General features: G+C 37.4%; 1 protein-coding gene across 4 annotated transcripts in view; it reads right to left on the reverse strand.

Annotated features, from left to right (window-relative positions):
- The window catches only part of CADPS2 (calcium dependent secretion activator 2), a 327,139-nt gene that overhangs the window by 117,010 nt on the left and 184,990 nt on the right, over window positions 1-25,139 (reverse strand). For all 4 annotated transcript variants that reach the window (XM_080393905.1, XM_080393904.1, XM_080393903.1 and 1 more), the window contains exons 9-11: window positions 10,818-10,884; window positions 4,365-4,473; window positions 3,024-3,227 (exon numbers count right to left, since the gene is read on the reverse strand). In XM_080393905.1, coding sequence (XP_080250031.1) covers window positions 3,024-3,227; window positions 4,365-4,473; window positions 10,818-10,884 — 380 coding nt within the window. The remainder of the gene's footprint in view (window positions 1-3,023; window positions 3,228-4,364; window positions 4,474-10,817; window positions 10,885-25,139) is intronic.

The following is a 25,139-nucleotide window of genomic DNA, read 5'->3' on the forward strand; positions in this document are numbered from 1 at the left end:
ATAAAAGGAGTTCATAGTACAGATCACAGGAATAATTGTACCACAGCTTACATTAAAGAGTTTTAAACTTGAGAATATAGAAAACAGTAGAGGCTGTGAAAACGAAGTATCATTTACTACCATTTATACACATCACTTGATTAAAAATGTTAAACATTTAATGATATATTTGCATCTGACAAGTTTTCATTTTCAGCTAATAATGTTGCAATAACTTTGGAAGTAGAATTTTGTCTATGAGGCAATGGGAAATGGAAATGTTGGCATTTACTCCTAGCAAAAATTAACCTTAATACAGGTAGGCCTGTGGCATACTAATCATCATCTGATGTTTTAATTTCCTTAATGACACCTTTCAGTTGTTTTTCCTATCTATCAAGAGAATTTCAGGATTAAAGAAGATATTTTATACATACAACATATAAAAATGTTGAAATGTGTCTCCTTAAGTTAATTTTTTTCTACATCCAGCAGTTTAAAAATATTTAGATTTTTCCTAGTTATAGAAGTTCTTTTTTTACATTTTGTCAGGACAAGTGAGTTGCGTTCCTTATCTTCCTAGAGGATGAGGAAGATGGGGGATAGACTTTCAAAGCTTCAATATTATTAAGTGACAAAGTTTTATTATTTACAAAGTCCTGGTTGGTTTCTACTTTCTATATGTGGAGATGCATTGTATGATATACTTTAAAAACTGAAACAATTGATTTTATACTGGCTGGAAATGCTTACATGATGCCTTAATTGAAAAATAAGATACATAAAAAAGTAGTTGACAAATACTCTGGTCATAATATATTTCCTAATATTAAAAATTTATCATAGTCAAGAAGAAAAACATGGAAATTAATTTCATTTACTATATCCACTACCTCTAAAGTACTGGGTGTCACACCTTGATTAAAAATAAAATACTCTTAACTTCATGCAAATATTTTTCTAGGGAGAAACAAAATGAACACATTTAAGTGTGACAAAAGGTCAGCTATGGATTCTTCTTAGAAGTAAAACTGTGCCAAAAGAAAATCAGCAGAGTAGATGTAAATGAAGCAGGACTCTTAGGAAACTATTTATGGTTATACCTGTAAATGCTCATTCTTGCAGTTCCTTAAAAACTGATTAATTTGATGATGCCCATTTCTACCTTATGTCAAAAGAACTGGAGGTATTACAGAAATCAAACATTGATTCTTTTAAGATTAAACCTCACATTAAGTTAATTTTCACAAGTTACTCTATTACAAAGAATTCAATGAACTAATTACAAAATAGCAACATTGAAGTGTATTAAAGCCAAAGGCAAATAATATTTTAACCACAGATTTTTGATTTATATACAGTTCAGTCATATCAGTTTGTGCAAGTTGATACATAAGCCTGACAGAAAAATACATGATAGTTTGAGGCTTTTGAGCTTCCCTTAAGCCATCTTTAAAATAAACCTTATTTGTCCTATGGTTTACACTTTAGAACTGTACTCACCCTGTCTAAGATAATATCAAGACATGTTACTCTTGGTTTTTAATTCTTTACCATCATAACTAATTTCATCTCGGAAAACATAATTTCAGTATATCAAAACTTGCAATTGCTCATTGTACCTTTTTCTTTCTGTAACTTTTCCTGCCCTGCTGTCAGTGTTCTCTAGTTGCTTTCACTTCCATGTAAACCTTATGTCCAAGAAGAAGAGTAATTCCTTGGCTACTACAGACTACAGTCACTTCTTTTGTACTTTCTAACTGATGAACACAAAGTAGAAACATTAGGAGGGGAACACTGTCAACTCCCAGTACCCAGCTCAGATCCAGGTAACTGGGAGGAGGTGAGCAGAAGCACTCCTTAGCTGTTGCCCCACTTTTGCTTTTGCAGTGTTACATCTTACAAAACACTTCATCTTAAAACCTCCCATGACGAATGGTTACTTCACCCTTCCAAATCGTTTCAGATTAAAAGTTCAACAGATATCAGTGCTTTTGGGAGATTAAACTATGGTTTTTTTCAAGGTTCTTGGCAGCCCAGTCTGGATTTTAGATAAAACTATTACTGAGTTTAACAAGCACATTTTACTGTCTTCCAATAGCAAAGTGATAAAAGATTACAGGATAAATGGAAGGGCATGAGACAGAGTGATAGTAGGACTGATGGAGGAGAATGGTTTTGGGTCAACCTGCTATAGACTTCAGACATTAAACCAAGTTGAGTCTAAAACATGTATCTCCCTTCTATCACTCTACATATACAGATATATGATAATGAAGAAGGATTATTCTATACAGTCATATGATGTAAAAATTTGACGGCTCTTACAAAAATCCTTGGATTTCACTCAGCCTCCAGAACAAAAAAAAAACCCAAACAAATCATACATGCTTTCTATATGCAGATACCTACATGACAGAATACTTTCAAAGAGATTATATGAAAATTTCAGCACATGGTTAATATATACTATCTACCTTGATTTCTACTGAAACAATTATTTTCCTCAAAGAAAGAAGAAAACTTAAACCTGGTTTTTTTTAAATTATTTTTTATAAGTGTTTATAATTACAGAGAGGTGCAAAAATCCAGCAGCCCCTCTAGTGCCTTTCAGCTCACAATGCACTCACAGCATAGTAATTTTCAGATAACTAATATATACAATGTATGATAAAGCTGACCTAAATCTATAAAATTCTGAGAATAGATTGATGCTTTTCTATTCAACACTACACTGGCTGGCTACTGAGAAATATAATGTAAACCAAACACCATCTCCATGGTAATATGTGGGTCAACTGTAATGAATATGAAGCTAATTGCTATATTTTCATGGATTATAATAAAAATAATGACCTGCAAGTCAGGATTTCCCTCGCTGGCAATAATAATTTCAGTATAAGAGCTTCTGGCTAACAATAAACTGCTAGGCACATTTCCCTAGTGAATGAGTTCTACTTAATTAAACTTCATCGAGGAAGGTGCTACATATTTACCAACTAAAACCGAAAGAAAGCCACAAAAGGAAAAGAAGGCCAACTTACAAAGTGGGGATATATCTGTGTTGACATTTCCTCCTTTGGGATTCACCTTCTGAGCTTGACTTGCAGGAACAGGCTTATATGATTGACCTGTGGCTCTGTACATGGCTTGAACCCAGAGTATTCTGTCCTGCTCATCGTCACTGGCAAATATCACGGTATCGCCTTCTTTAACAGCATTGAAAAACATTCGACCACCCTGAAGACCTGGAGAGGGAAGCAGGAAGGTATATCTGAAGAAATACAAGTTACTTTTAACTCACTGTCAGTGTTTATTACATTATTGTTTTCCTCTATGTGTGTAGGGGGTGGGGCATGGGCATTAAAACACTTTGTAGGTATTTATGACCTAGAAATATGATAAAATGTAGAATAAGGATCAAATTAATGTAAGTAACATATACGTAGAATAAATATAGAAATCACAGGAGAAAATATTTCCATAATTCCATTTCTAATTAAATTCCAATTCATTTCTTATTTTCTCTTTTTTATATGCTATTTTGCATTTCGCTAACATATCCTCCTTCTCAGCATCATTTTCTTAGCTAGAAATTCCCATCAACTTTATCTCGCCTGAAGAGAGGCAGCTCCATACCTCTTATGAGTGTTGCTGATCCTTCCTTGGCCCCTTTTTCTCATTTGAGTGTTTTGTTCTGAGAGTGAGTGCATAACTAGAACAGCACACAACAGCCAACATGGCTGTGCCAGGATTTTTTTTATGACGACATTGTTTTGGCTTTCCAAACATTTTCTGAGCATTGTTTGCCTTCTCAATTGTTCTAAACATTGAGCCAATGTTTCCAAACAGCAGTCTTCAATATCTTACAAGTCTCTTAATTTCATGACCCTCCACTGCCTATGTAGAGTAGAATTGTTTCTCACTACATGTGTAGCTTTGATTTCCCTCTGCCATTTTAATACTAACTTCTGCAGATTCTTCTGATATCTTCAAAATTTTTTTTGATTACTCTGAGTAATTTGTCTTTAGAAGCACTGCCATCATTGACCTTCTTTTCTAAATCATCTATGAATACACTTCAAAGTACACTGCCACGTGCCTCCACCATCAAAAATAGAGAGAAAAGGGAAAGATTGACTAGAATTCATAATTTTTCCCTTGTACCATATACGGTCTTACAACGTTTCAGACAACCTTAGGGTAAGTTTATTGCTCAATCTTTTCACAGCAAGCTTCTTTGTAAAAGCATGATTTTTCACACCATAAAATCCTAGTGGAATAATTGCCAAAGAACCTTGGGCTTTTTGCTGCTATATCAAAACGAGCAAATTGAATCAGCTGTTTTGCACAAACATATTGTACTTCAAAATCAAGAGAAGTACCTGTGTGAGGAGCTGTATAATCCACAGTGTATCCTTCGAGTTGCATCAGTTCCTGAGGCTCAGATTTCTTTTCTCTGTAACTGCACATTGCAAACGTGTATTGGCTAACCTGAATAAGAAAGGACTTCTTAATTGCTGAATTCCATTCCAGAATTGTGTAGCCAGTGTGCCATGGTTTAAATTAGCTTTCGGTTGTGCTGAAGAAATAAATCCCATTTTTTCCCCCAGAAACATTTACAGTGAAAAACTTTGCATTTTTTCCCCTTCCTGATAAAAGGAAGGAAAAAAAAAAAAAAAGAAAGCCATAAACACATCTTTCTGCAGTTTCCTGAAATACAATGTATTTTGGGCTGTTGCTTTACAAAAAATTTAAAGGAAGCAAAATTAGGTTCTGGTAGGGAAAATGCTTGGTGCTGTGGTACTGACCAAACTGCTCAGTTTACTTTGAAAGAAAAAAACCCTCCTGTATTCTAAAAACCTGGAAAAAAAGGACTTTTATGTATAAAAGTACTGTTTGCAGATGGAATGCCATGATTATCATGCAGCTGGAAAGATGAACACATAATCTGGCCCATTTAGTTAAAGATGGTAAGTACCAGAACCTTCAGTTTGATTTTATTGTCTAATTTCCGCATTTTCGCACCTGTGTTGACATCCATCTCCAGGTTACTTGGCTCACTGGATATAGTACTGTGTAGGCCAAGCAGCTTGCAGCTGGCATGAACATCAGTTACTTCTCATCAAGTACAGGTATTACAAAAAATGATAAAGCAATGAGAAGAGAATCTGTCACCACATGGTTTAAGACTCCCTAGCCAGAACAGAATGCAATAAGGATTGCTGAGGAAAAAGTGACTGGAAAGATAAAGAAAGGAATGCAACAGCTTGGAGAGGAAAAGCAAACACTTAAACAAAACGGAGATGTTCCCAGCCTTAAATGAAAAGCTGGAAAGACTACAACAGGTGACTGGAAGGAAGAGCCTGTGAATCTGTGAACACTAGAAACTTAAGGCAACTGAATTTACATGGGCCTCTGAAACTCTCACCTCCAAGGACTGTAGGATACCTGGCCAACTGACTTGTTTTGAACTATAATATCATTTCTTATATTCATAAAATTAGGCAAAGATCTAAGGATAGGCAAGGAGCTTGCCTGATAGATGATGGACTGTCTTTCTCTCAGTTGCTGACTGCTCAGTTAGCTGTTACCTAGATTCATTGCTTTGCCTACAGCTTCAGGAATGATCCTTTTTTGAAGTAAAATTCTGATAGCTGATTTCAGTTTAATTCATGTATTTGCTGGTGCTGTAGCTGTACACCACTTCACCTCCAAGACCAGTGACTTCAGCTGCTACTGACGAAAGATTTTTGACTCTCTGTAAAAGATGGACACTTTTGGAAAATAAGGACGGAAGGTGTGAGTATTATCTGCATAAAGATCTAAAAATATTTAATTGTTTTAAGTATTTTTTTTTTAAAAAACAGGATTATGCAGTGCTATGTGTGCAGTGTAAAGTGATTGAACACCCTCTGCCACAGTGCGTACAAGCATAAGGAACAAGTGCAACAGCTCTCTCTGCAAAATTGCCATCAGCCCTCAAATGCTGAACCCATGTCTCCAGAACCACAGCAGAAGTTTACAGGTGACAGAAATTAAACGTAGGCATTCCAGTATAATTAATACATTAGTTAAGCAAAGGCAGTTTTATAGGAGAAAAGAATTTGAGAGACACTGTCAGGCAACTAAAACAGAGTGCCAGCTTTCCACATAAAATTTACTACATTCACTTCAGTGGGCTGTAAGAAGGAGAGAGCTAAACATAAATAAACACCAAAACCAATACAGACCGTCACCTTCAGTATTCAGACTTTCAGGCTAGAGGGGACTATTACAACCAGCCAGCCTGCCCTCCAGCACAACACACATGACAGTATCAGCTCACTGTGCATTGAGCCCATAGTTTTGCTGTTGTTTATAGTATTTATTTTAGCAAATGGCTGTATTTTGGTTTAAAGATTTGAAGCTACCCCTGGGCTGGCAGGGGGGGATGTGGGCCTGCCAGTGGGGCCGGCAGGGCTGAGGGGAGCTGCAGACCAGCCCTGTCATGGCGACACTGGGGCAGGGATGATGGGCCCAGCAGGCTGAAACGGGGTCCTGGGCTGTGGGCAGGGTGAGGAGGGCCTGCAGGGGCCGAGCGGGGACAGTCAGGGCCAGTGGGTCCTGATAAAAGAATTATTTACTTTTAAAAAGAGAGGGAAAGCCAAAAAACTAAATATCTATAGTGAAAAACAAGAAAGATATGTGGAAAACAGAGGATGTTCGTTAAATCTTAACAGTTAATAAAATATGGCCTTGGGAAAGAGAACAGACACCGTAAATAGGTGAAGCCTGGGCAAAAGAAGCTAAGCTCAAGGAGAACCAAAAGGTTAATGAGACTAAACAGAAAATTACTGGAACTACGTGTGAACTATTGCGATTAGCATACTAAAAGATCCACCCTAGAGCAGAGAGCCCCCTACTAACAAAGCCCCCTTCCCGACAGAACATGCTGGTGAAAAAAAACCACTCACCGTACCTTTAAAAAAAACAACAAACACTGCAGCTTTAAATGGGGATGAGACTTGTAAGAACCAGTGAGATTTAAGTGTGACTACGGAGTGTATAAAAAAGCTGTGCTGTGCCTTAGGAGGTGGCTAGCTGCCCACCTGGCACCCCCCAGACAGGGGGTAACAGGGCCCTGGGGGCCGACACAAGGCTCAGCCCCTGTGCCATGTCTTCTGCTCCAGGCTCAGCAGCAGTATCACCTCTCTTACTGCTTGGTAGTCCCCTCTTTACATTCCCAAAAACCGTATTTGCCCTCACGCATGAGCACAGTCACAAGTCAGTTAGTCACACGCCACTAAATCCTTTGCAATTAGAATCATATCCCATGGAAGCTCCCTCCTCTCCTCTTCTTGTGAACTGAACCTTGCAGAGTTAATTTTTGATACCGCAGTAGAAACATTTTTTAAGTTATTCTATTTTGTCAAATAAAACAACATGGCAAGCACCCACATGTCAACAACTCCATATAACCACACTGTACGGGCAAACTAAGCCATCAAAAAGGAAGCTAGCAGACACTGATCGTGGAAATGCATACGATGCCCATTTATTTTTTCAGATTTCTTCAGCCACTGAATGTTTTTGAAGATAAGCTTGTGGAAGATCTGGGCTATGTGTCTTTGTTCATTTGTAACCTCACCTCTATGACATTATAATCCTGTTGATTTTACTTTTTCAAATGTATTTCAAATGCATACTCTTATTTTAAAGGAACAGTTTATTAAAAGATATTAATTTCACAATCACTCTTAGACTTCATCTTTTTATTGAAAATGAGACATTCTAAAGCCACTCCCACAAAGAAACAAATAGGAAAACTCCATAAAATTTTGTTGGGGGAAAAAAGTCTCAAGAAAATAAAGAAATACAGAATTTGCCTCATTTGTTTACACTTGTGATCTCTTAAAAGCTTTTCCTTATGGTTATCAGTGGCTGCTATCAGTTATTATAGAGAGAACCACCAGCACAATCTGAAATGACACTTTTTAATACAGATCTATGACCAGGTTTAAGTGTATTGTTAGTAGTTAATGGACCTGTAGGTAGTTTTTCCTTAGAATTCAGCAAATTAGCATCAATACTTCACAGAATAACTTGTACTCAAAAGTCAGGACTATGTACCACACATTCTCAAACAAAAAGAGAATCAAACCACCTTTTCAACAAGTAATTATTGACAGAAAACACGTCAATCCTCTTCCTACAACTGCATCGACCTGAATTTCATAATTTTCCAGAGGTCCAAACACCTGACTACCAGCTGTTCTACCTACTTTGTAACAAAGTGGAAAAACAAGAATCTGTGCATGCATGACAAACAGATAGGCACAGAAATGTGGACATGACTTATGAGCAGTGTCACTAGGGGAAGTCCCCATGGAGCAGAAAGACCCTGTTTAATGTGCTGGGAGGAACTGTTACTGCAAACCTGGAGGCTGACAGTGGTCCCTTCTATAGGGCATCACTGGGCAGCCCACTTTAGGAGCTCAACAGCAAGAATTAGCCTGTGTGGTTGGTGTGTTTAGAAAAAAAAAAATCCATGAAACAAATGACTGGCTTTCAAAACATTAGAACAGATGATATTAAAATGACAGAAGTGAATATGCATTCAGATTACTGGAGGAAGATATTATCAGACAGTAAATGAAGTAAAACACAGCATGTCCAGCTGAGGCTTTTTACCTAACATGTTACATCCCTGTCATTTTCCAGTTTGAAATTAATAACCTTTTAGAGATGTGACTGGATTGTAAAAGGAAGAAAAGGGAATAAAATGAAAAGGTTAAAATCTCCAGACTCTGTAACCTTCCTATAATATTGAGCTGTTCTTTCAGAAAGCACAAACAACTTCTAATATGTGTAACAATAATGAAGGTGCACATTCCTCACATCACACTCCTGAAAAATCAACATGATTCATCTAATTTCACTCCTGAGTTAAATTTCCAAAATGTTTGTAAATCATACTGATAGCCTCTGTCTTATAACTGAATTTCATGGCCTTCATGTTTTACTAATATAAGCTAAAAGCTAATTTATAGACGAAGACTCATCAATATGTCAATAGCATATCAATACAACAGATTGATATTAATTAATGAATGCTTATTTCACACATACTGACTTCAGTTTACTGACAAGTTACGTACCACAGCTGTCTGGACAGTAAATATTGATCTGACATGGTATTTTTTACATAGTCTTATTGAATTGATAGCTGCTTTAAAATGAAATAGATGTCTAATTCCCATCACAGTCAGAAAACTCCTGTAACGTTCCCCTCCAGTATTGCAATTTCAGCACAGAAAGCAAAAGATAGTTAAAATTCATTTGGCTGGAATAAATTGTTCTCCCAGATGGCTCCATATCACACACAGAGAAAGATTATGTGTCTCTTAGATGTGCACTTTAAAACTCAGATGACACCTGTAGCTTAGAGGAAGAGAACAAAGTCTTTCCTTTAGTGTAATGGGGGTTGCAAAGTAGGAGTGCTGAAGAAAAGTATGGACAAGCGAACATCTAGGCTTTCTTTTTTTTTTTTTTTTTTTTTTTTTCTCTCCAGCAACTTGAAGTACCTTTCCTTTCACATCCATGCCTTAATAGCTGTCCTGTATAGACATCTTCCCAACCAACAAATGTTAATAAAATCAGAAAAAGGCCTCATCTCTTCATGGAGGACCTTGGTAAAATCAGAACTTAAATGAATTCAGCAAACTTTCCAGAAGATCCTGTTCAACCTTGTAACGATTACCCACTGATTATCAATACGCAAGCCAATTCCCACTGCAGCCAGGGAGAACACTGTATTGACATCAAGCTTGGCAAGAATAATATACAAATACTCTCAGCTTTTAACTTTACTTTATTAAAGACCCTGCTCAGGATTTTTTTACATCCTTACAATTTTCATCATTTAGGAGTAGGAGGAGACCAGGTGTGTGTGACCGACAGAGTGGTAGAGAAAGGAATCAGGCTTTCTGTAAAGTAGTTTTAGAAACCTTCATTCTTAAAAAAGCCTTGTTAACAGGCTGCATCCTTTGTATGATGTTTATGGAGACTCACACTAACAGTTTTCTGTCAACAAAACAGAGGACATAGAAGAATAGCATTCTCTGAATTGATGCAGAAGAACATAAAATTTGTAACTCCAATTTGAAGACAAGCACAAAGACAAAATAATTGCAAAACCTCACAGAAATCATTCAGTTTTGACCGCTCAGAATCTACTTTTCTATTCCTATTCTAATGTCATGTTAATGTCACCATTCACTAGGATGTGAAAATACAGTCCAAGGTCTGGACAAAAAGTTATGAAAAATCAGTGCAGCACATTTTTGTGGCCAAGACCAAGTGCTACCCTAGATTTTCTGTAACAAATACATAATTTTACTCAGTTTAATATTGCAAGGAAGAACAAGAAATAGCATTATTCAAAAAACATTTATGAAAAAGTTCTTAATAGTAACTATGCTTGCTTTAATTTTAAAGGCAGAAAATCTTTGCTGAGATAGAATAAATGTAACAGCAAGTACAATCCACTTTGTGAAATATAACTTTATTTTAAATTGAGTGCTGCTAGAAGGCTGTCAGCAGAACGTTTCAAGGTCACAACATTCCACTCAGAAATGTCTAGGTTTCAGTTGAAACATTGCTTAGTGTAGGGACTCATTCATATATATGTAAAACTCAGTGACATTTCTGTTTACTACATACGTTAAAAAAAAATAAAATACCCTGGATGTCTCTATGCTGTAAGAAGCTTGGAGTAGCGTTGCATGAAGATACTGATTTACTAATGGGGGCAGACACCATACATAAGAAAAATGATTTCACGGCAGACTACTAACCTGAACAAGAACAAAGTAGCGTTTTTTCCACCGCTTCCAAACCTTCTGTCCTAGAGCGTACAAATATCTGCAAAGGAAATAAAGTGAATGTTTTTCCATTAATAAGAAGCATTTTATTAGGAGGACCCAATACAAAACAGTGTATTAATTTGCTCTACCTACTGAGCTGCTTCTTCACTATTGTCATATCTAAGAAGGTATTTTTTTCTTATTTACTCAGACAATAGAAATGCAAAGCTATAGTCCTTTTCATTCAAAGTAAGACAAAAAGCAGAAACAAAAGACCTTGTTTGAGATGACTAACTTGGTTATCACTTCTATTTCACCAATTGCATCTGAAAATAGACAAAACAGCTTAAAGTAGAACACTTGACTACACAGAAATACTAAACGTTAGAAAAGTTAAACTCCCCAACACTTTTTTTTTCCATTTGGTTTCCATAGATTTGCTAGTATTTCTCTGTTTCTCTAGTCTGTGAGTCACAGTGGCAGTTTGGGAAAATGTTCAAAAAATGCCAGGAGACACACAAGATTAATTTTTCTTCAAGAGTAAAGGGAATCTAACTTACCAAACAGAAATACCTCGCTATAAAGACTGTGAGATTACTAAAAACTCCTTGTCTCACATTGGCAGTTTCCAGGCTTTTAATCAGATGATTTAATCAGCAGTATCAACTACTGAGATGCAAAGCCACAGTTGTTGATACTCTTTGGCAGTAGAGAAAGCACCCTCATTTCCCAAGAAGTTGCAGCAAGTTTTATGGCATTATAATGACACTTTTTTTTCTGTCACTGTGGTTATGTGGCACTGTTGTTAACAAGGACAGCAAAAGGAAAAGGATGAGCTCTGGGATTACAAGCAAGAGGCTACGACTGGTAAGGACCTACTGCTTAAAACCTGACAGGAGAGCAAAATATTACCTATGTTACGTCCCTTCTGGCTGGCCAGCTTTTTTTATCAAGGCATCTAGTACAACTACGTGGGTCAAAGGCAGAACCAAGAGCCAAACTGTTCAGACCAGTGAATGCTGGCTTCACAGGCCACTCTTCAGAGGATGCTGGCATGTATATTATGAAGTTGTTGCAATAACCAGAATCATAGATGGTTTGTTGGATGATAGATGGACAGGTGCCTCTGTGATGAGAGGATAGGGTCTGCTGCCCTCTACTTTTTGATCGCTTCTGGGGGTTGTTTCCTGGTGGTTTTTAACTCAGTAAAAAAAACAGAGCAATGAACCAACATCTCGTGAAATTGGCAAGTAAGATACAGGCAAAACATTGTTTTCCACCTGTCCTTGGCATACACTCAGGCACGTTCTTCGCCACTTTAGGTATTACAAAGGACAAATTTCTGTCTAACATAAATGTTCCACATAATGCTTATTAACTACGGTGGTTTGTCAGATTACACAAGCAGCTTCGTCATTACTACGACACCGACGGCTTGCCCTTCTTCAACTCCTGCTGCACCTGCGTTGAAACTCTGCCTCACTTGTTACTCTGCTTTTTATTCATATGAGAGTACGGAAAATCAGGTTTGTGTACACCATTACCAGTTGATGTAGCTTGCTTTCAATAGTCCAGATCCTGCCACACTCTTTTTAACTTCTTAATTCTGTGATTATTATAAATTCAATAAAGAGAAAGGAGTAAGTGTTATGTCAGAAAGGGTACCCAAAAAGGGGCCTACTGGGGTTTATTTGAAAATTTATAATGTTTTGCAACTAAGGAAGCATTTATCTCACAGACTGATAGGTGGATATTCCCATTTCCCTCTCCCCCCCCCCCCCCCCCCCCCCGCCCCCCGAACTGCTTTGCTCTTCATATATGATTCAGAAGAGCCAGGCACGTTACCCCATAACAGCGTTTACTTCCCCCAAAGCGTACCACATTCCTGCTGCCCCCATTCATCTCTTTACTATTGCCATAGGGTGAAGGGGGGAATGACTGATGAATTTCACTCAGCCTTGAAGATTAATGACTGGGGGGAGAAAAGTAAAAGGGTCCACAGGTGGCCTTTGGGCTCTCTCAGTCCTAAACCTGTCCTGTTCTTCATGGTGGTTCTGCCAACACATCCCTCAGAACATCCTTTACGTATCTCTGATTTTAGCTGTCAGAGGACAACTGCCCCACGGACTGTGGAAATACACAGTCCTCAAATGCCACAATGCAAAGATATCCTGACATGTTTCCACCCTCTTGGCATGTCTTAAATGACTGTAAAAGAGCCATAGAATAACACAGCTCTTCTTACTTGAGAGTAATTCTGGTATCATCAGTGGACGTGACTTTACGTTCTAACAGGAACTCGGCAGAAAATGAGTAACCCAACCTTAGAAATGCCAGGTTTAATCAATTCTTTTTCATTATTAACTGAGCCTGGTATAGAAAGGTGCTTTTAAAATAAGAGATCTTAAAAGAACATTTGCTATCAGAGAAAGGGTCAGTTGCTTTTTAAATTACTTTTCAGGTAAGATATACCGCATATGGTCCTGCAGTACAGGCAGAACTATCACAAGTTACAGTAAAGTCATAATTATAAAATAAGAAAGCATACAAAAAAGAAATTCAATAGTAACGTGCACTTCTTATTCCTCCTATAAATCACTTCCAACTAAGGTGTTAAATAAGAGCTTCCTTAAGAAACAAAGGGGTGGAACATTAACTGCATAGCATTAAAATCCACTGGTCTTAGATAAGATTAGGTAACAAACAAAGTAGCATTCATGAGACAGAGCTGGGGTTTAGTATAGAAGTGCAAAGCCTTATGTGACTTGATTTTACAAATCACTAGAAACACACAGTTATAATGACGTTACTAATCCATCTTCCAATGCCACCTCTAATGGTTGCAGGTTTTTTCTAATGTAGAAAGTTTCAGCCGTTTACAAGGGATATATCCTGTGCTCATCTTTAGTGTGCAAGCTCCTGAAAGATGAGGATATTAATTCTTACTCCAGAGTCTAACATTTATACCCAGGAGGAGACAAACATCTTACACTTCCAGAGTCCTCTTTGAACATTTTGTTCCCCATTTATTTTCCATTGAAAAAAATAGGAAGCAAAGGACCTAAGAACACTGTTAAATTTGGACAATAATATCTAGGATTTGTAGAAACTGCCGTTGATGTCTACAACAGAAAAAGTTTACAAAAGCGAGTTTCCAGATTTAAATGAACTTGAGTTTCACAGCTGGTGCAGAAAATTAAGCGGTTAACAGATTCAGAAGTGAACTAAGTCCCAGAGCTAAGCTGAAGAATATTTTATTTCTAAGATGGGGAATTGCATCATTTTTCACAGGTTTCAGGTAAATGTCAGTACCACAAACTATCCTCAGTACCACAAAGATCCTCAGTCACAAACTCACAGAGCTGCAGCCTGCTATTTCTCTGCCCATATGTGTATCTGTATTCACCTACAAGCCCCACTCACTCTTTCCATCCAAAAAAACGTGCAGAGATGCATAGCATTAAGTGTTCAGGCTATTTTAAACAAATACGCTCAGCAGCAACAATAAACAGTCATTCCTTCAAACACTGTACTTTTCTTTAGGTGAAGTATCCTGTGCGATAACAAAGAAGAAGCTGATATTCAGCAGTAGTCAATTCCATGTTTCTAAAAACTAACCTCACCATTTACTACAATTCTTCTCATGTTAATTTGGATTCCAGAGTTGGGAAAATCTACAATAATTCTTGAATTATTACAGTTCAACCATGCACTGAGAAGGAAAATGCTGAAATGGTTCCACTGTATCTGAGCACTTGGATAGTAATTACTTATTACTAAATAGATTTATTTTGACTTCTCTTTAAGACCATGTTTTGAGTGTGTTGAATGAGTAGACTGACAATAAGTCAGGAAGGATTGGTTTCTAATGTACATAGAAACATATAGACAGCAGACTTTAATTCTGTAAAAATATATGAATATAGTATGTATACATAACATCTATATCTGTACATGTGCACATTAGAAAGCATATTTATAGTTAGTATGTATATGTTGGTTGCCTTCTTCAGTCTTTCTGTATTACTTAAATAGTTTCCAGTAACATAAGACTAATACACCTGCTTTTACACAGCTCGTAGAAAATAGGAGCTTGATCAAACACGTTGAGTCATTAAGTGCTACCCCAATGTAAAGATTTTCTAACACAGTTTTGTAACATGAAAACACAACCAAATGTACAAACCATGATCACTTTCCCGAGACTTTTGCTCTTAAAAACAGTTCTACAATTTTATTTTCTTTAACATAATTTAATTACTTTCTCTTTACTCACTCCCAAATTAAAAAGTAAAAATTTGGTTTGTATGAAGTCACAGATTTACCTGATTATACCTCACAATGCTTATAGTATGATAGAAAAATAAACATTTAATATTTCAAATTCATTTTCCTGGAAAACAAATACAAATACTAGAATTTACATTTCCACTACAAAACACAGAAACACCTGGATAAAAATGTCTTATATATCATCTTGTTTCAGCCAGTATAATTTTCTCCTCCGGAAACAGAACAAACAAAATGAACAACCATTTTCTTCAAAAAGTCCAAGCATCACTATATTTTAAATACATAAAGGTTGAATATTTTTCAAAGTGAATTTCCTCCTGTTATAAAAATGCAAAACCTTATTGCTAAATATTATAGTTCATTTTCAATTATGTGATGGCACACACAGGAAAGGAGAGAGCGGCTTATTTGCTCTAAGTCCATGCTGCGAGAGTGCAGGGTTATATTTTTTGATGAAAAAATCAGCACTAATGAATAGCTGAAAAACATAATTGAGTGTGGAATACTGGAGCTATTCACTGCTGGAGAAATGAGAAAGGACTTACTACTTCTACAGAGATCATTTTTAGACCAGCCTTTTTATTCTAAGGAATGAAGCAATCTATCTACATCTTGAATGGTAAGTTCTCTACTTGTAAAAGGCTTCATTTATCACAAACAATGAAAAAAATATAGAAAGAAAAATCAATACGTGTAGCAGTTTAGTCCAGCAAAGGCCTTTCTTAAAGAGAAACCTCAGTCAAGGTTGAAAGAGCAATTAATGCAGTCTCAAAAATCTGGGCCACTCTGATAGAGTTCGGTTAACATGTGGCAGAAGTAATCATCCACTTGTGAAAATGATTTTCAGTTCATTCTCAAACACCTTTCAGACACTCATGATCCCATTTAACTGACAACAATACAGGCTATCTGTGGGCATCATTGCATTCGCTGTGAGAGCCAATGGAGACCAAATGCCCACAGGCACTTTCAGTCATCCCTGCTCGCTTGCATAAAAGGAATCTTCCTTGTACCGCATTCCTCCTTTTATTTAACCCCGCAAGATTAAGCCATTTTTTTGTCTTCAGTTGAGGATGAGAGAGAAAACTGATTCAAGACAACAATATGACCTGGGTCATAAGAAACCTAGCTGTAAACATTCTCGGATTCATTTTAGTACTTTCTGTGCTCTTGAGAAAGAGAACTAAATAAGCCTTCAACAGATGGAATGAAAAAAAGCAGCCTAAACTTCTACTGTAATTATACCTGCTAAGGATAACGAAACGTTGAAGAATGTCAAGTAATACAAACACCACAGCCATAGAAAACAGTTCCATTTATTCCAACGAGCAAGACACTCCTAATATGAACAGGAAAAATATGGGTGTCATTGTGTACCCCCAACGTCCTGTCCCCCCCACCATCCACTCCCCCCCCAACAACTTTTCACTTACAGTATAAATGGTTATTGGTACGCTGGAAGATCAGATATCCTTAGATTCTTTAACAGTGATACCTTACTGCACTCCAGAGTGCTTCAACTTTTGTGAATATGCATGCCAGTACTTACAGAACCTGTGAAGTAACTGGAATGGCAACTTGAGAATTATCAATCCAATTTATGTCATATCATAAAACCTATTTGGTATGTAAAGTGGGAGTGTTTGTCAAGACAGAAAAACGTCCTTTAGCCTTGAGAGAATTCCACGCAACAAAAGAATGAAATCCTTCAGATGCAACATAAATGTAGAAAGTACTCCGATTCTAATGTAGTGTAATTGTCATGTAAACAGGTAATGCAGCACAACTGTGAAACGGCTGGTGCTGAGAAGCAGACACTGTCTCTCTGTGCTTTTTGATGCAGCTTGCTTTGGACTAGTCTAGCCTGACCCCATGGACCAAGGAGCTACCAGTGCAGCATATATGGGTATACCCCTGGAGCTCATCTCCCGGTTTAATTTCATCTAAAAAGATAAGTCTGTGAACATAAAGTGTTCCATGATGTGAAAGAAATCACAGTAAGCAGGAACAACTAAGAGATTGGTTTTAAATGTGAAAATCTGAATTTAAATGCTAATGCTGATGGAGTAGAACAAGTTTCAATCACACTGCTCTCCCCTGAGCATCCAGTTTGGCTGTGGAAACCATTCTTTCCGTTGTCAGAACTGAAATCAACTCAGAAGCATCCTGAGCACCCAGAAGCATCCAGGCACCCAGCCTAGACATCTCTCCATGTCACTGGAAGCACATGACACTGCAGCTAGATAGAAAAACTGATGACCCTTTTTCCAGCCAGGCAGTGATATTATTTGTGATCTAGAAAGCCTAAATGGACGAGGACCTGTTAATATGAAAAATCTACTTTAGTTTCTAGGTCATGTGCTGCCACTGATAGAATCAGTCAAAACACCCTGATCATTGTTATACTGGTATAAAACAAATCAATGTACTAAGCTGCCAACTGACGCAACTCCAATTCTGGAGTCCTAGCGCTGAAAATGCCTACTTTTGGGAGGAGTGGTGGAGGCTAGCAAGAGCAGTGAACTCTTATAGGAATGATACATGCCTTTGGTTATCTTTGGCTGGTTCTGTATGTTTTTTCACTGTCCAGAAAGCTACTTTTGAATTGTTAGAACTTTAAAGAATACAGATCTCAGCAGAGCTAATTTTGTACTTTTTTTTTGGTAATAAAACATATAAACAGAACAAGATTAATACATTTCCATCCTAAAGATTATCAGTTCTAAGTATTTTCATAACATTTTTTTTCATCATCACTAGTAGGTACTTTAAAGTTCTTATGAATTAGTATAAAGAGGTACATCTGCTAGCAAAGGTATGAGGAAGTATGCTACACCTGGTATCCCTATTTGTGATTTAAAATAACACAAAGAAATTACCTTCCTTCAACTTCTGCATACATAAGATGTTTATTCAGAACATTATGATGTTTTCAAAATATTTCTTAGAATTCCTGACAGCTGGATATTTTTTAAAAAATCCCCCAAATAATTCAATTAAACCCACTATTTTAAAACATCACCAAAGTTTTGAAACAAATCAGTTTAACATGTCCTAAGTTACCTACTTATCAGTATTTTCTTAATAGGAACATTGCTTGACACTTATGTCATGCTTTATAAATGCCAGATAATTACTCCTTACAACATGTCCAGTAGGGGAGGTTAGCGTTATTACATTAGCTTCTGTGGGAGAGAAACGAAAGCGGAGAAAAGCAAGAGCTGCTCAGAACCTGAGGTCCTAGCACAGCAGAAGAAACATTCAGGAAAGCCTCACACCGGCCCTTATCTTCCAGACATTGGAAAATGCATTTCAGAAGCCTGCAAAGCAACGTCCTTTTCACTCCATGGTCAAATCATGCAAATCATTCGTGAATTGAAAAAAAAGTGTAAGAAAATGTTCCAAAGGAAAACAGCAAATCAAATACGTTTGTCTTTGCAGCTCCACTGTGTCCCTTTCAGCAACCATGTTTTTCCCTTGTACTTTGTATGGATCCAGTGTAAACTACTCAGGGTGTATTTCATCTTCAGAGTTTTGCAAATTACCCTTTGGAACCACCCTTCTATAGTATCCATTGGCTATAAGAGATCCCTACATTGCCAAGACTCCAAACTTACACGTTGCAGTTAGTTGCCTGAAAACAGATGAAATGAAGGAAGCTTTCTGTACCCAGGCATCATGAAAAGTAGATAATGTGACGTTCATGGAAAATGTTTGTTGTCTGCAGTCTGACGAAAGTACTCATTCCTAAAGCAGAACTTGGAATAATATATACTAGTTTGCTCTTTTCAGTCACTGCTATGAGGTAAAGCTTCTGTGGATGCAATGACTGAACTTAGCTGATAATGAACAGAGACTACGTTGACTGTAAAGATTTCAAAATGTTTGGCACACTTCGCAGAAAAAAATATTTTTAGTTGTGCTACTACAGAGTAGTCTAGAATGAAATGTGCTAGAATACAATTTAAGCAACAGTTCAGAAAATGCAGTTACCTTCTTGGAATTCACATACAATCTTTGAAACAGCAGTCTGTCCCCACATAGCAGAAATAAAAAGCCTTTTATTGGGAACTCTTTGAATTTCTTCTGGATTAAAATTTTGACACTTTATGCTCTTATACATTAGAAAACTCCCCTTTAATCTACCAGACTTCAGGTAAACATTGGAAACAATGAATACCATTTCTCTTTCCATCCAACACACAGCAGCAGAAAAACACGTGGTGCTGCCTGGATCAGCAGTGCAGACTGTCTCCGCTGCATCCCTAGCACCTCTAAGGAACGCAGGAACAGTGCCAGACATTAATTTCACACAGCTATGCAACTGCTACGTCTTGTTTCCATGAACTCAAATGAGTTACATTTCATTGTGCATTTTAGGCATTCTTGGACAGGTTTATGGAAGAGATATTCAATTGCATTGTATGTCAGTATACTCAAAGAACCATACCAGGCTCAGAAAGTCCTCGCTCTGCAGGTGGAGTGTCAAAGACTACTGAGACTACTTACAAACCTTCCCAGTCACCTGCTGCTGGCCACAATGGAAGACATGATACCAGGTTAGATGGAGCCAGACAAAAAGCTAATCTTAACATTCTGATAGAGACATTCTGCCTTGGAAAACCTACCAGTGCAGAACAACAACTGTAGGTTACCCCTTCACTAAAAGTTAAGAGTCAAAAAAATTACTTTTATACTCCTGGCCACCTTTTGATGACAATACAGGAGTAAGAACAAGAAAGCTTTCATAGTATGACCCAGCCAATCTGTTCTGTTAAAATACCCATTTTAAAGAAACTTTCCTATACAGAACACATAGAGGATTTTAAAGATGCCAATGAAACAAAAAGACTTCTGACTCAACGTCACTTTGGCTCTTTTGAAGAAACATGCTCTATGAAAGAACGTAGAAGTGGCCACCTAAAAGCACATTCAGGCCCGTACCCTGTCCCCAACAGGATGTGGAGGAAAGCAGCAACTGGATGGAAGCATGCAGTTATACATCCCCAGAATTTCCTCCTATATTCATGCTACTACTGACTCTAGGATTATTATTATTATTTTTAATCTGGAAATGGTGTCTCTGTATTTACTATTTGTGAATGGGTTTTTGTTTTAATGAATTTCCATAATGACTTTCTCAACCTTTAAAGCTTTCAAAATCTACACCTAGTAGCACAGTTCTACATCTCAACTACTTGTGCCTGGAGGCAGCTCTTTTGGTTTGCTCTGAAACTGCCACCTACCAGTATTATTTATTTAGCAATTGTCTTGTGGCACTGGAAGAGACAGCTTTCAGTGTACAATAATTTGCATTAGAACCGTTACCATGATTGGATGTTTTATACTTGGAAATGCCACACAGACGCTAAGTATCTAAAACTGAATTCCCCAGGAGTCATTTTAGGAAGCGATAGAGCTGCATCACTGAGAAATATATCCCCTATGAGAAACTTGAGTATCCCTTCATGGAATTCCAGATTTTTACAATGGATTAACATGACTAGGAAAACAAAAGTCCTAAAGAAATGTCAGTATCTTGAAAATATTTTTGTTTGGGGTGTTTGGCTAGAGAAAAACAAAACAGTGATATACAAGAAAGATACAAGCTTATGAAAACAGCATGGTTTTGCTCTTTGTCCGAAGTTCTTTACCGCAACAAATACGTAGAAAATCAAAGCATTCAAATGCACTGTCCCTGCACTAGAGTTACTAAACTGGAGCTGATTCACCTTTGGAGCTGTAGAAGGACTTCAGGGATACAGAATTTACCACCTGCGAGGGAGCATCAGAGCCATCTGCTGGGCTCAGCCCATTCCTGCTGCACAGGATACAGGATTGCTCTGACAAGCAACCGCCTCCCCAAATTAGCAATACTAAAGTGATATTCAGCTGTAAAATTGCTGTTACATAAAAATGATTTCAAAAGGCAAAACATAAAATCTAAGAGAAAACAAGTTGTAACACTGATGATTTGGATGTGAGGGGAGGTTTGAGTGGTTTCTCCTCATTTGAAGTTTTAGAAATACTTTTAAAAAAATCGCATTTGTATATAACACAAACGGTAAAATGCCTTCTGTAAGCGTTTCGGTGTCTTTTTAAATGAAAAAAAATATAATTAATCGTTTTAGTGTCACTCATTCATTACTGTTCAAATCTGAGATCGAGATTTTTCAATCTCTTTCCCCAAACACAACTTCACGCACTTGTGTGTGTATTTACCTACACATATATAAAAGGAATCATTTCCTGCTGTAATTCAGTCAAGAGTTGAGAGCAGAGTAGTTCCAGTGTCCCAAAAACCTACTGGAACAGGTACCTCTACTCTCCTAATATTTGATTTACCAAAATATTGTAACAGGTTTACTGGAATTTGCAGAGCTAAATTTCCAACTAGGCTTTAAAAACTTCCACATTAAATATTTTCAAACCTTCTTCTAAAATAGACTGTATATATACAGAGAAAAACTCCACATTTGTAGCTACTAAAGAAGCTACTCTTCTTCTAAAATTAACAAGCAATTGCTTTATCTATATTGGCTAGGAAAATATGCACTCTTCTCAATTATAAAAGCTTTCATGAAACAATATAAACAATCAAAAGTGAGATTCATTTAGCTGCATTATAATCCTAGTCCCATGTTCTCCCTTAATTTAACCATGCTGCCCTCCCGTGGATGCCAGGATACGTGTAACGCAAAGGCCCAGAATAAGAAAATTTAAATTGAAAGTTTAAAATTGATCCCTGCTACCTGTTTGAGTCTGACGTGAAGAGGAAAGAAAATGCCCCTGAGTATCCACAGAAAGTTAATAACTTAAACTCCAGGGTAAGGACTATCAAACTTGTATTTGAAATAGTTTTAAAATGAGTATTTTAAATAAGCAGAATGTCTTGTTTTCCCACAAATCATGTATATATGGGAACACAGAGTCATATATATTAATATATATATGTATTCTCAAATTAGGGGGACAACATGCATTGCATAATGACAAGTCACTTTATCCGCTGAAGTGCCAATACACTTATACAGATTATCCAACAACTCAAAGGGCATGGAAATAATTTGCAAAAGTATCAGTATTCGGTAAACTGAAAAAGTGCGAAATTGTGATCTTTTTTTCCTTGTACTGAGATACCAAATACATATTGAAGAATTATTGAGTAAAAAATACGTTACATCTTTAAAGAAGAATACAAAAAATCGTTTGGAATAAAAAACCCTAAAATTAAAGGAGAGGTATAATAAACTATTAAAAAAAATGGTCTCATGCAGAAAAAAATATCTTGATCAATTACATTTCCATAAAGTCTCGGTTCTAACAAGCTGTTACTATTTAACTGGAAATTAATATTACACACTAAAACATTTATATAATTTGAGCTCATTTATACTCTGTTAGAGTTGTCAGATTTCTTAATCATTGGTTTAAAACAGATCAGTACTGAACAGGTACCAAACCCACTAAAGTACAGTAGCTGGAGTGACACAATGCTGCTGTTTTTCTTCTAGACTAAATCTGTAAATGCCGAGAGATTATGCTTAAAGTCTTAATGATAAAGAATGCTTAAAATACATTTTCTTTCCAAAGAAAGACTAACATTTCTAAACACTACAAAAGGTAGAGTGATGCCTTCTGATTCTAAAATATGTTAGAAAGTAAACACTTTTTCTTTGCAATCTTTTTTGCCTTTAACACAGAAAGAAACATGAAAGTGAAATGCTTAATTTTAAATCAAATAATTTGCTGCCAAAGTATTTTATATATTATTGAAAATACTGTGAAATAAATAAAAAGTCTCAGGAAAGCAAAAAAACCAAAAGGGATTATTTTGGACAAGACATTTAATATAGTCACATGGTATTTTGGTGCCAATTAGCGAAGTTGCTAACATGCCATATCAATAAAAAAAAAAAAGACCTAAGTAGAGGGGTTAATTAAATGAAATAAGATAATTGAATGCTTCTCAATATATAATGAAAAATTATGGCTGAAAGTGTTCCATAATGTTGTATATTTGTTTTCCTATTATCTGCTATTCTGTTGAGTTTTAATCAGTGAATCTATATGCATAAAAGATAGATAGTGTCCAGATGTTAACATATTGGTGGCAGGAATCAGGTGTTCAATTAGAATTTATTGAGTGTGCAAGGAAAAAACCCAAGCCTTCCATTAAGTAGAACACATACAGCTCAATTAAAAATGAATGTAGCATTTGGGATTAAATCGAACATTCACATTCATAATGGTTAACCATACAATATTAGTTTAAGGATCAGAGCTATTTTCTGTTTGAAAATGGATCCGCTGCTTCTCAAGATAGATGGTAAAGCTGCATTTACACAAATTGCTTGTTTGTCTCCTGTGATGCCTTTTTTTTTCTTTTTTCTTTTTCTTAAGTAGTAAATGAAAGAAAGGCAAGTGTTACATTTTTAGAAATCTTAGCCTAGCACATGTCCTGAGCTACTGGCAATATTTGTTATATTTAATAACAGCCCCAGTTATGTTACTTGCATAACAATTCCAGTTTCATTTGACTGCATTCATTACTCAGAATGTGTTTCTTAATGGCGTGACTGAAAGATCCTCAAAAATCACAGAATGGTCGGGGTTGGAAGGGACCTCTGGAGATCGTCTAGTCCAACCCCCTGCTAAAGCAGCTTCACCCAGAGCAGGTGGCACAGAGACACGTCCTGGTGGGCTTTGAATGTCTCCAGAGAAGGAGACTCCACAGCCTCTCTGGGCAGCCTGTTCCAGTGCTCTGTCACCCTCAAGGCAAAGAAGTTCTTCCTCATATTCAGATGGACCTTCCTGTGTGGCAGTTTGTGCCCGTTGCCCCTTGCCCTGTCGCTGGGCAGCACTGAAAAGAGCCTGGCCCCATCCTCCTGACACTCAACCCTGAGATATTTACATTCATTGACAAGATCCCCCCTCAGCCGTCTCTTCCCCAGGCTACACAGGCCCAGCTCCCTCAGCCTTCCCTCACAGGGGAGATGCTCCAGTCCCCCCACCATCCCTGTAGCCTCCGCTGGGCCCTCTCCAGTAGTTCCCTGTCTCCCTTGAACTGGGGAGCCCAGCACTGGACACAGCGCTCCAGATGTGGCCTCACCAGGGCAGGGCAGAGGGGCAGGATCACCTCCCTCGACCTGCTGGCCACGGTCCTCCTAATGCCCCCCAGGATCCCCCCGTTGGCCTTCTTGGCCACAAAAATGACATCCCAAGCCCATATAATGTGGTATTTGTTCCCAGCACACTGCCCTCAACCTATAGGGAATCATTCCATAGTCTAAAACTTCAGATCCTTGCTTCAGACTTCAGCTTGCCCCTCAAGGCTGGGACTTAAAACTAGATGAAAAATGCTAGAGCCACAATCATGCAGTTTTAGAAAAGAGACTGGCCATCAGGTGTCCAGCTGTGAGGATCTTACCAAATTTTGTAACCAGACTATATGGACATATGGTTTTGTTTAACAACCTGCATATATTCTTGAAGAAACAGAATGCACACATTATTTCGACTCAGAATGGTCCATGTGAAGAACTACCAAGTAATTGCTGCTTAGGGCAAGGCGTCTTTGAAGAACAATTATATCCTGGAAACTTGGCAACACAAGACTCTTGATCTGATACTTACTGGACAGATAGCCACAGATGTGTCCTTAAGTGAACTACCTTCACTATAATACTGAAAATCACACCCCCTACACCAGGTACCCCGGCCCACAGACACAGCCTTCCTCAATTAGCACGCGTAGTTAACCAATAAGATTGTGTAACCATTACGTAGATTTCCATCCAATTGGTGTTAAAGGGTTGGGAGTTAACAAATTAATATTCAAGTAATCGTGTATAAATCTAATTGTAGAAACTACCAAGCTGTGCTGGTCCGCCTAGCACCCAAAGTTGCACAACTTTGTATTAAAGGCAGCATCACGTATTCTTAGACTTTGATTTTGCACACTGGATAACGAACTCATTTTTGAGATGGCAGTTTTGGTGACCCTGACGGGGCACTGCC

Source organism: Falco punctatus (assembly GCF_963210335.1).
Source record: "Falco punctatus genome assembly, chromosome: 6".
Lineage (NCBI taxonomy): Eukaryota > Metazoa > Chordata > Aves > Falconiformes > Falconidae > Falco > Falco punctatus.